Here is a 12529-nt window from a genome sequence, read left to right as displayed (position 1 = left end):
TTCTGGGCTGCTCTGGCACAGGCATGACTGCATCTGTGTGACCTGCTGACAAGCGTAATGATCCAGCCAAAAAAAAATCAAATCCAGACAACAAAGCTTAGGTGAAATAAAGGGGCTATTTTTCATCTGAGTTGGATTCCTGAATCTTTTCACTGTAAAGCAAGAGGCCTGAGATGAGGGATGGAAATTTCAGGAGTTTGTCAGCAAAACTACACCTAACTGCGCACAGAGATACGGAAAAGCAAGTCTCTTGCCTAAAGTCCACAAAGCACATAACATTTAATATTTCTGGGTACTGGAATGTTTCCTTAATCATGTTCTCTGTAAGAAAACATGAGTGAAGATTGAGAGTTGTTTAGGTGTGTGGCCAAATCATTGTGTTGTAAAAACTCATGTAATATGCTCAATTAGTAAAACAATGCTGCTTGGAACGAAGATTCCTTTTTGTCAAGGGATGATCTTGCAATTTTTTCTTACTATTTAGTCAAGGTTATCATTGTTTCCCTTTTCTTTTTTATAACCAGCTTTCTAATTCCCATTATGAGCCTGCCACAGCTAAATTAGGTCATGATTTATGCAAAAATTGAAAAGAAGTGACTTGCAGAACTCTCTCAGGAAGATTAGAGTTTCTGCCATGAAGCTTCTCTTTCTTAATGTCCTGGGTATTTTCTTTCTTCACTATTTTTTGATCATTAAATTTCCCCTCGGGAATCTGTGGATCAGTTGGCAGCATGAATTTAGGTGTTTAAATTCCCAAGATTTTCAGATGAAGTTTCTTTTACGGGAAAGTGATGCTGAAAGTCATAGTCTGAAGAGCCTTAAGCAAAGAAAAACCTTTAGGCCACTGATGACTTGTCATATTCTACCTGTGTGGTGCACAAACAGGCAGCCATTTATAACAACAACAGAGAAATGAATCACAGTTAAAATCAAAATTCATGAACTGTTTGCTCAAATGATAATTCGTTGTGTCAAGAGATATTCAAGGCATAGACAGCAGAACAAATATCTTCTGTTGTTAACAACTTAAAATGGTTGAGCTTTTTAGGTTTTTCTTTTAATTAGGGCTATGGAATATACATGGGATACTTACTGTTCAGTAACAGAGAAAAAAAAATGGAAATACAATTTTATGGAAATACCAAAAATCTGAAGAGGTCCAAAACACCCACATGTGCCTGATGGATGTAAAAGAGTAATTATATAAGACTTGCCAAAGCAGCTGGCTGGCAGAGGGGGTTATTGTAGGGAACTGTGTAGCTATTTTCACACAAATAAATCCTGCTTGAGTTGAGAATTGGTCAGATATGGTGGAACACTTCTTCAAACATCAATCCAATGTGTGAAAAAGGGAATGTATTTCTAAAATGTAGAGTTCAATGCACTGTTACCTAAACATATACTTCTGATTCGAATCAAGACTTATTTCCCTAAAAAGAATCTGCGAGTGCCTACACAGCTGTATATGAACTACTAAGGACAAGTAATAACACATTTTGTCCTGAATACCATTCCTGGGAAGAAAGACAGTTCAGAGAAGTTGTGTAGGATCTTGTAGATGACAATTTTCTTGGATACAAAAAGATAAATTATTTGGTATTCTGTGGGAAATGTTATTTGTTAAACTAATTAAAATTTACAAATAGCTATTTTCTTTGGATATTTAACTGAGGGCACACAGTAAAATCTTCAAACTGCTTAACAAATTGCCCCTGTAGTTGGAATAACTCTAAAGATATTTCTTTACTATGAGGAAATAAAGGGTGTTCTTTTCTCACTGAAAAGTGTAATGGTAGTAGGCTGAGCTACTCTGCTGTCTGTGTGGCTGATTGCACAAATGAAAGAAAGCTTGTGCCAAGAACGAGTTCAATTCAGGACCAAGAGACAAACAGAAAAATATGATTCAGAATAATTTTCCATCCATTTTACATATATACTTTCTTTTGCCTTCACAGTGCATAGTTTTCAGTTCAAACAAATGATACAAACCACACTTAGATGGAACTGAAATTCTTTTGGAAAACTACCACCATGATTATGAAGAAAGCATATAATATATATCTATGCTACATGTTCATATTCAAAAGCGTAACACAACATGTACAAACCAAAGCACTTTATAAAAGTGAATACAAATTTTGCCTGCAAACTCAATCTTTTTCTTGCTGCTGCTCTGAAACACCCTTCTTTTTGCTTCTTTTCATTCTTTGATTTTTTTTCCACAGTAATTAAGCTTAAAAGCTATTAAAATAGGAAATTACAATGGAAACATTGACAGGTCCTTAAATATAGTAGAGTGAAGAAAAAAGCCGTAATAAGAACCTGTCAAAACTGAAAATAAAGGAGTTTGAGGAACCAGAAGGCTATAAAACCATGTCTATTTCTAAGTTTTTGAATGATATTTTTAGATTTAAGTGCTCTACACGTTTCCAATAATTACATAGCAAAGAGGGACAGATGAAATGTCTAGGCATACAGGACAACTGCTTCTGTAGTTCAAAGATTTCAGTATTAAGTTGAAGGTAGGTAAAAAGCAATAGCATCAGATTTCCCTGTGTCTCTGTCTAATATTTGTATTTGGAATTTAATGTCCCTGTAAAAGATCTCTTTCTTCCCTTTATTTTCTCTGACTTCAGTTACAGCTGCTGAATATTGGGAAAACATAACTGCAAGGAAGCAAAGTAAAGCACACTTAGTTCAAGGCAAAACTTCAGCAGCCTCAATTCACTCCCTCATGTATTGTTACATGCAGCTTGAACATTTTGTCCCCTCCAGTGGCTTTATTCTAAATTTAGTACCTATAGATGATGATTCTCACCTAATGAACACCGTTTAGTGTTCTGTTCTTCACAGGTCAATGTATGGCTTGCAATTTTGTAGCCATGTATCTACAATATACAAAATTTCCTCATAAATAATTCTCCACGTTTTTAATGTCTGGTAGCTTCACAAATATCCATGTCTCCCTATTTTCAGTATCCACTCATTTTATTTTTAATATAAAAGGGATAACTGTCAGAGCACTTACTATTGATATCTAGTACTTTGTTGTTCCATGTACAGACTCTACAGACTTCTCTACAGCTGTGAATCACTCACAACGACCTCAGGGGAGACACACAGTAAATGAAGAATATGGCAAGCAGAAAGTAACTTTGCAACATGGCAATACACACTGGGCAGGTTTTGTATGGGGAAGTGACATCTCCATTTTAAGAGTTTTGGTGGCCAGGCAGGTTTGGCACAGATCTGAATGGAGAATTTCATGTGTCATGAAAGAAGCGTTGATAATAATGAATTATATGGCCATATTTATTACAGATCAGAGCCTCCTAGCTGTTAAGGGCACTGATTAACTGATGCATATACTCTGAAGGGATGAAGTTAGCAGACGTAGTTAGATGCTTCTCAGTGGTGCCCTGTGACAGGACCAGAAACAATGGTCACAAACTGAAACACATGCTATTCCATGAAAACATAAATTCCATTTAAATATTACAGGGGTTTTTTTTAGTTTGTTTGGCTTTTTTTGGTTTGGTGGTTTGTTTTGGTTTGTTTTGGTTTGGTTTGCTTTGGTTTGCTTTGGTTTTACTGATGGGGTAGTAGGAACAAATTTCCCAGATAGGCTGCAGTGTTTCCCTCCTTGGAGTTACTCAAAACCTGACTAGACATGACCTTGATCAACCTGTTCTAGCTGACATGGCTCTGATCCTGGGAGTGGATCAGGTGCTATGCAGAGCTCCATGCCACTCACTGCTGCTCTGTAATTCTTTGATATCATTCAGAAAAAAGAAAAAAAATTACCCACTTTCAATCAATAAAATTACCATTGTGACCGTGTATTGCAAGAATAGGGATGTTGAACTTTGTGTCCTGGCCAAACACAGCCTATTACTTTCAAAATATCTAAAATTCCCTCTTCTGCCTAACCTACCAAAAGTTTTCTCATCTTATATCCAGAACTCCTTCAAACAGAAGTGGAACACAGGACACTAATTGCTCCATAGGAAAAGTGGCCGATTTGAAGTGGCGGGTGGAGTTTTGCTACCAGTTATTTTCCCCACAGAAATGCTTAGTGTATTTAGGTCTTCAGCTAAAGTTAATCTGGGACCTAGGTGGATCAATATGAGCAATTACGCAGTGGCCACAGGGAGACTGGCACTGCTCTGCTTTTGGTGATCTATGGTGAATCAGACCTTCAGAGACTGTTAATGTTTTTCTGCACAGCTTGTTCTGTGAGGTGAAGGCGAAAGCTTAGACAGTACCACTGCGCCATATAGAAAGTAAGAAGTCAATAAACACATAACTACATCACCAATGAATACACAGGTATTAGGTCATCACTTTGATTTTTAAAAAAATATTAAATACTAATCTGCACACTAATTAAGATATGAAACAAAAAATGATTTAAATATCATTATAATTTGTGACACTTCAAACAGAAAAGAACAAAAGCAAAATAAAGCAGCATAAAATTGGGACTATAAAAGTTCTGGTCCCTCAGTTGCCTATTGGTTGGTTAAGCTGTGCTTTCTTCCTCAGTTACACATTTTTTGGTTAAGCTGTGCTTTTTAAATTATTATTATTATTTTTATTACTTGTTGGTCTTAATAAAGAAGAAAAAAAAGTGACTAAAGAGAGCATTTTCACTGCTGGAATGTTTTCAAATTATTTTATTTTAACTATAATTAATGGATATGTAATGGAAATAATGACCTAGAGTAAAAATGTAATATAAGTTTAATGAAGAGAATATTTTAGTTGTAGGACAAAGCACAAAAACAGATGAAAAAGGGCTTATAAGGCTTTTAAATAGTTTTGACTCGTCAGGTGTATCTGTTTAAACAACTGTAGTCACCACTACAAGGCAATCTAGACAAGAAAGGTAGGTAACTTTAGGAGAGTGAGGAAAAAGGTATTACAGCTCATGGAGTAATGGCTCACAAAAATTTATGCAGTTGTAAATCATTATAAAATACCTGATTCCTGAACACAGGAACTGAAAAAAAAATAAAAAATGTTTTTCCTAAATTTAATAATTGAATTTGTTAGTAGAACTCATGATTTATATTGATGCAATTCACAGCAGATTCCAGTCTATTCCAGTGTGCATTATAACATTTACTACATCTACAAAACATCACTTTTGTTGCTTTCTTTTAGTTTGATATGTAAGTTAAATAATGTTTAATTATGAACAGGCTTCTGACTGGCTTTGTGGTCTGAATGGGCTGGGTCTTGGTCTTGTTTAGAAGCTGATGCTAAAGTAGTAAGTGATGGTTTGATTACACTTTAGTAAGTATCTGATTGAAATATTTCAGAAACTTCACAAAAATATTTTTTGATCACTGAACTCTTGCCCGAGAGCCTAATTCTTCCTGTGTAGGCTCTGAAGCAAAGTTCCAACCAAACTGCTTAATAAAAATCACAGCAAGAACTTTTTTTTCAGACTTTGATCCCAATAAAATCCTCTTTCCTATAAAACCAAAACTACTTATGAACTAAAATATTCCAAAGTTCTTTACAAATTCTTATGGATGAAAATACTGTTCAAATCAATAACCAGAGTATACATTATCATAGCCTTCTATAAATGAGACACAATCATCTACCAGCCTATGAGACAACAGAGTATAGAGAAAAGTGGTTAGTAAAGATAGTTACCAATTTGAATTATTGTGGGGTGACTAATGAAATGATGCAACTTAAATATGTTTCTCTATCTACACCACTGACATTGGTGTTGCACTCACCTGTATTCTAATTCCAAAATAGAAGTATAACAATTCCCTTCTTTTAACTACTTGGTTAAAGTGCTGATGAAATTATCTTTGATTGAATGTATTAATGACTCACTGAGATAATGATATTTAAAGACACTTGAATTCCTTTCTAATGGTGATCATTAAATATCTTGTATCAGTAAGCTTCACAGACTATGCCTTGATCTTTGGAAGTTCTAGTCTTCTGCAAAGAACATCTCCAATATCATATATTTTATTTCATTTCTTTTGCATCGGTTCTTAATCTTTGTCTCTGGTTAATAAAATGAATTGTAAACCCTTTGGAATCCTTATTAAATAACTATCTTTCTATAGGAGTAATTTAATCAGATTTAATATATTTTGAGATTGTAAGACTTGGAGCCATGCTTTTTTGTCTGTAAATAACTGTGAATATCCTACTTTTTTTTTTGGATCTATTTCATAGACTTGCCACTCATTTGGAACTCAATTTAAAAACCTGTTACAATACGCAGATGCTTTCCAAGAGAAATCAAATTACCTGGCTGCTCAAAATGATTTCTGGGGATCAAGCCTATCATCCCTAGACTGTGAATATGAAGGTCTTGAATTGGGTAATTTGTTGAAAGGTAAAAAGAGACCGAGAAATGAAGGTAATGAAGGCTTTCCACAGTTATGTTGCCAAGTGCTTGGCTTTCCAGTGAAACATTTGAGGCTTTCAGACTGCATTAAATTCCAGGAGCTTGAGTTGAGGTGTGACTGCAGTGAGAACTGTACCCAGGCATGAGTCCCACAGGAGCAATCAGCCTTCTCTCCAGTTACCTATGGAAACATTGCCGGAGGTATTTCTGTCAACCAGCTTTTGGTTATATAAAAGACACCTAAGGGGGCAGCACAGTTTGGAAGACATGAAATAGATAATACCAGACCCACTGGTCAAGGGAAATTTCTTCTTTGCTGTAGAGGGGAAGGTCTCTTTTTTATTGATGTTGCTGAAAAGATCGAGCTCCTTTTCTGGGCTGGAAGACTTTGCAAAACTTGATACAAGCACTTTAGAAGAGAAAAAGTACTGTGGCAGGAAACAAGAAAATATATTCTGCTGTTCTATCCTTCCCCTTCATTATTACTTAACCAGAATGTTGTTTTGTTTTTGTTTTTGTTTTTGTTTTTTTTCCTGGGACTTTTATCAACAGACTATGAAGAAAACCCATTTTAAAAGTATATTGATATGTTTACAGTGTCAGCTTATTCCTTCTTAAAATGTTTAACAGAGTTCCTTGCAAAAGTTGCTTTGCAGAGTGCCCAAAACATGGAAACACAAATACTGTCTTTATTGATTTACACTTCTTTTCACAAATCACAGTAGTCTTCCTCACCTTCTCTTCAAACAGACTCTATTATTGTTGTTTAAAGCATACTGTATAGAGACAGGACTGAATTCCCTTGAAACTGATAATCCTCTCACAGCTACCCCTCTATAAACAGTAGATGCAGGGTAACTACTCTGGATGACACAAAATAATCTCTGAACAGCTGAATAAAAAATGAAGTTGAATGCAACCCTCTTCTTTCAAATATCTGAAATAATTCTACCAGGTCTTCATTTCCATGTTTCATCACTTCCCTTTCCAGGGTCTGTCAAAACAAGCAAGTATCAAAAGCTTCAAATACCAAATATGTAACTCCAGATCTATTTTCATAAGATTTTAACTTCAAAGTTAGGCTGTGTTTGGACAGACATGAAGTAATTACCAAAATTCTTTACTGATCTTGGATTAAAATGTGATTTACACGTGGTGATCAGAGAAACCATAGTGACGTTTGTGGAGATGAGAGGAAAAGGTCATGTAGTGAAAAGTAACCGTGTAGGTAGAGCATAGAGACATCAGTGTCACAATATTTTATATTTTCAGCTTCTTTGTAATATCAATCTATCATATTGTCAGAATGTACCGCACAACTCCCGTTAGTAAAATGTTGTACATAATGCTGTTTTCTCTCCTCCTCAAAAAGAAATTCAATATGGTACAAGAAGTTACCCATTTTTCCTTCTCAGAACAAAACAAATGTCATGAGGTGAAAATACAGCACACTTGAACAAAATAGGTTTTGCAGCTAATGAGAACAGATGCACTCTACTGCTTCTATCAGTATTGCAAAAATTGAACAAAAGGGGGGCTTGCTTTTATCTTTCTGATTAATGCTACAGAAGTCATTTTAAATGGCTCATTCACATACCACATTTCCAGAAAGAGGAAAAGATTGCTCTTTGTACTTAAAGACCATGTGCAGAGTGGCAAAACTATTCTAGTCTACAGATAAGCAATCTTGTAAAGTGCAATTACTTCTGGCATTTAACCTGCAGTGCTCAAACTACTTTTACCATACAAAGCTGGACAGAACTTATTTAATCAAAAATATTCTATTAAACAGATTTGCTGCTGAGTACAGAAATTACCAGTATAATTAAATCCTACAATGGAATTTTATTTTCCTTCTCTGAATCATTTTAAAGCTGTTCTTACACAGACTTCCATTGTGATCAAGATGTAAATCTGACATTAAAATAATTTCAAATGAATAAGTCCATTTGATATTTTATGTGGTCCTGAATACTTTGGACTCTAGGCTTTTGATACTCTCATACACTAAATTTGTAGTACCTCTACAAAGTAATTGAAATATTTTTGAAATTAATATCAGAAAATAAAGTCAAACCACCACAAAATAATAACACCTTTTCATCTCTCTACATCTTTGAACAATGTTAAGTTTTTTCATTTCAATATTGTGGAAACAATGAAGTCACTACTTTCAAACAAATCAGCTTGACAAAGTAATTATGCTATACCCAGGCTAACCTTCAGCATGCTGTTGCCACTTGCTGCATTTTCATATCATATCATAGAATCCAACATGCAAACACAATATTTAGTTTACCGAACAGACTTCTGACCTCTTATTCTCCCTTAACACTTTGTCTCCTTTCTTCCAAGTGATAGTTGGCTTTGGAGAGGCTTGTGGCTTGCACTCAATGACAACTTCTTGGCCCTTGGTAACAATTATTGTTTTCTTCATTTGATTGAGGGGGAAAGTGGGAGCTGAAGCTGTTAAAAAGAAGTACGTTAACTCTACAGAGAACAATCAGAGCCTCCTGTTTCATTACATTCTAATAGAAGATTAGAAAAATAGGTTTGGCTTTGGGAATAGAATCCCCTTTTTTCTCTTTGAAATTATGATGTCAAAGTTCAAATTTTAGAAAATATTTGAAATCAGCAGCCAGGTTTATATGGTAGGTTTATAACTTAATCCAGCTACAGATTCATGAGAAATCTTTCACATCAGCAGATTAGAGTAAGATTGCTTTTGAAATCAAACAACTTTAGAAATTAAATAATACAAATGTTTCAGCTACACTTTTCCCATTTTTTTTTATCAAAAACTTGTTAGAGGTAAATTGTTTAAAATGAAATGAAGTTTTAATTCCAAAACTGTCCAAAATGCACTCTCTAGGGTCAATGCTTACAAAAAAATATTTATGTTAGAGAAGTTTTATTGCTTTCACTTATTTTATTTTTCTGAATACTAGGAATTTCAATATGAGAACTTCTTAACAGAAGATATTTAACTATGTCTTTCTCTTAGTATTTCCATTTTCAGGAAGTCCCATTGTTTAAAAACAAAAGCTAAGGTTATGCATTACAAAATGACACTAATTACTGTAATTTCACACCAAGAAAGGACAATTGTTCTCAAGTAATCTCATTTGACTGTGCTTTTCTTGAACTACTTTTGCAAAGCCAAAGCCCCCTATCTCAGCTACACTTACAGGGACATAATACACTTCATTGCCTCAAATATGTAGGAATTTCCTACCGTTATTTTAGTTAATTCTCACACCAGAGATATTTAGGTGGACAATTTATTCTGTTCTTTTCCCTTTAGTAAGGCAGCAAATTAAACACAACTGCTTATTTAATACAATATTATGGTTAAAATTTAACAGGGGTGCAATCTTACAAGTGAGAAAATGAAAAGCTAATTTTACTGCAGCAATATACAGTGTCTATTTCTGATATTAAAGAACATCAAAGAAAGTGTGCAACTACCTGACATAGTAAGTATAGTTATTTTATAACAGATACAAAAAACACAGCAAAAGAACGCTGTAGCCAATAGGGATCTCTTTGCTGACTGAATTACAAATTACCAAATAAAAGTGATGGAAAGGGAACAATCCCTGACCTTGGCTGTTAACTCTATCACTATAAAGAAATATTTTTAAGATTTATCAGTGAAATTCTAAAGTTGGTTGGCTAGGAAATAGCTGATATGTACTAGACATGTTATTTGCCAAAAGATCCAAATTTTGCTGAAATATAGTATATTATGACTGTAATTACAGCTTTCTCACTCATTTGACTGGGAGTTTACAGGAGTGATTCTCAGGTGCAGGTCTAATCTCTGATATGGCCATTAAATGACTTTGGTGGACATCTGTCTTCCAGCTACATCATACACTGATAAAGATGATACGAGTCTTACAAGTCTGTCTCACTCAATCCTCTGGAAGGGTTCTTATCACTATTGACCCATTGCACGTTGCTACAGTTTGCTTTAAGGAAAATCAGAGTGTTGAAAAGTTCTTCCAGTTTTTCTTCATCAACTGCCTGCTTCTGCTTTTGGATAATGACATTTTTATTGTATTTCTAGGTAACACTATGTAGCATATTTGCTTTTCTCTCAATGATATTCATCCAGATATATAATTTCTATTATTCAATCAGTTTTGGTGATTTCTTAAGTTTTTTGAAACTAAGATAATGCATAATTACCTTTGAAAAATGGCCAAAGTAGAAATAATAATTTAATTTTTAAAGAGATTAAAATACATTTACCTCCTCTAAGTTTCGTCTCCTGCACATATGTTTGAGGGAGTAAAAAATATTTTTCCATTTATTTGAACTGAAACAGCCTTATATAAGAAATAGTCCCAAAATGTAACTGAGTCAGTCATTTATGAATGAAAATTTTTGGTTAACAGAAGGCCCTATGCTCTCTGGGGCAACAAAGGACTCACTCACACATAAATAACAAGAATAAAAAGAACCACTTTTATCTGCTCTGCTATTTGGACTAGCAGAAGCTGTTCTTTGTCACAACAGTCTAAGAAAAAAATTAATTCTCAAAAGGGGAAAAAAAACCAGCTCATTCTTTTCCAATACTCACCTAAAATCTTCAGCTCGGCACTGGCATAAATTGTACCATATTTATTTTCTGCTAAGCACTGATACATTCCAGCATCTGAGACATTCACACTATGGATCATCAGAACACCATTAATCATCTCAATTCTGCTCTGTAATAGAATTTAAAAAGAAACAAATTAAAAATCATTATATAAAAGCAAAAAGGCACTGGAAAATTGCTGTGCTATTATCTTAAGGTGAAGTGACAAAATAAGGACCTAAAATAAAAGTGAGCAACAAATTTCCTTGGGCTTACCTTTTTCTTGTTATGCAAGAAATTACAAGAATAAAAAGTCCAAAAACATTTGACTGTAAATATTTTCAGAGCATATTCATTATATTCAAAGCTTCTTTTTTTCTGTTTGCTTGTTTATTTGCTGTTACCCTTACATGATTTTTGAAAGCAGCTCATCCTGGGAACTTTAATGAGGCAAGAAGTCATTTGTGGGTGTAAATATCTGATGTTCTTCAAATATGTAGCAAATGTTTGGTCTCAGTCATGGTGCTATTTTGATAAAAGCAGATATGAAAGATTTCTTGCATAAGTAAGAATGAAAGGATCCAATTTCTTTCATCATTAGTACAAATTTCTTATTTGAAAGGCTCACTAGTAGAAAAAAATTACCACAACTGGAAGAGAAGGGCCATCAATAGCTGTTTATGGAAATGAGTATTTCATGGAGCTATATTATGAATAATTTGAACTGCTATAAAACAACTCTAAGTTTCTTTATAATAGTTGTTGTAAGTTAAAATTGATAAGGCATAAATTGTTTGGGAATGCAGAGGAAACTGTGATAAAAAATTCACTTTGTTGTAAACCCCCACCCAGCTCAAAGTAGAATTTAATTTGAAATTTCAGAGCCTGAAGAAACTAATAGTTTGGAAAATCAGAGAACCAAAAAGTAGAGATATTTAAATTGCTTCATTTTCAGCACTTATATCTCCATCTAAAAAGGCAGAAATGAATAGAGTAACCTTATTTTCAATGCCTCACAGCTTCAAAAGTAAACTGTTTTTTATGTTTGCATAGTTGGTTGATGTTCACAAATAGAAATGACATTTGCTGAAAAGAAAGATATTACATCTTTTATATTCATAAATCCACTCTGTGAATTCATTTGCAAATATAGACATTTTCTCCCAGAACCAAACAGCTTTATTTTAATCTGGAAAAATAGATTAAATAAATTTACAAAGTTTTCTTTACTCTAAATAACTTGAGACTATAAAAGTGGAAAGGTATCAGGCAAAAAACCCTCATGATGTGGGATGATGCTTTGATGATTCAGTGAGAGAAACAGAATAAAGAGAAATAAAAGACAGACCATGCCATTAGTGGTCTTTTAAAAGAAAAAGAAAATTTTATTTATGTCTAATTCTAAAATATATCACGTGACTATAGTTAAACACTTTACATTCTAAGAGTCTTATGTGGACCATTTTAATGGTCTTTGTGATGAGTTCTGTTACGTACAGAGAATAAGTTGAGTTGAAAACTTGACGGTCAACACACTTTTTATGCTAACCAAA

General features: G+C 34.0%; 1 protein-coding gene across 9 annotated transcripts in view; it reads right to left on the bottom strand.

Moving 5' to 3' along the window:
* CNTN5 (contactin 5) overlaps window positions 1-12529 on the bottom strand; it is a 618627-nt gene that overhangs the window by 111614 nt on the left and 494484 nt on the right. For all 9 annotated transcript variants that reach the window (XM_039563708.1, XM_039563715.1, XM_010400613.4 and 6 more), the window contains 2 exons: window positions 10977-11106; window positions 8704-8854 (listed from right to left, as the gene is read on the bottom strand). In XM_039563708.1, coding sequence (XP_039419642.1) covers window positions 8704-8854; window positions 10977-11106 — 281 coding nt within the window. The remainder of the gene's footprint in view (window positions 1-8703; window positions 8855-10976; window positions 11107-12529) is intronic.

This window comes from Corvus cornix, chromosome 1, assembly GCF_000738735.6.
Source record: "Corvus cornix cornix isolate S_Up_H32 chromosome 1, ASM73873v5, whole genome shotgun sequence".
NCBI classification, from domain to species: Eukaryota; Metazoa; Chordata; class Aves; order Passeriformes; family Corvidae; genus Corvus; species Corvus cornix.
Note: the sequence above shows the minus strand (reverse complement) of the source record. Positions and strands in the feature narration are given on the sequence as shown.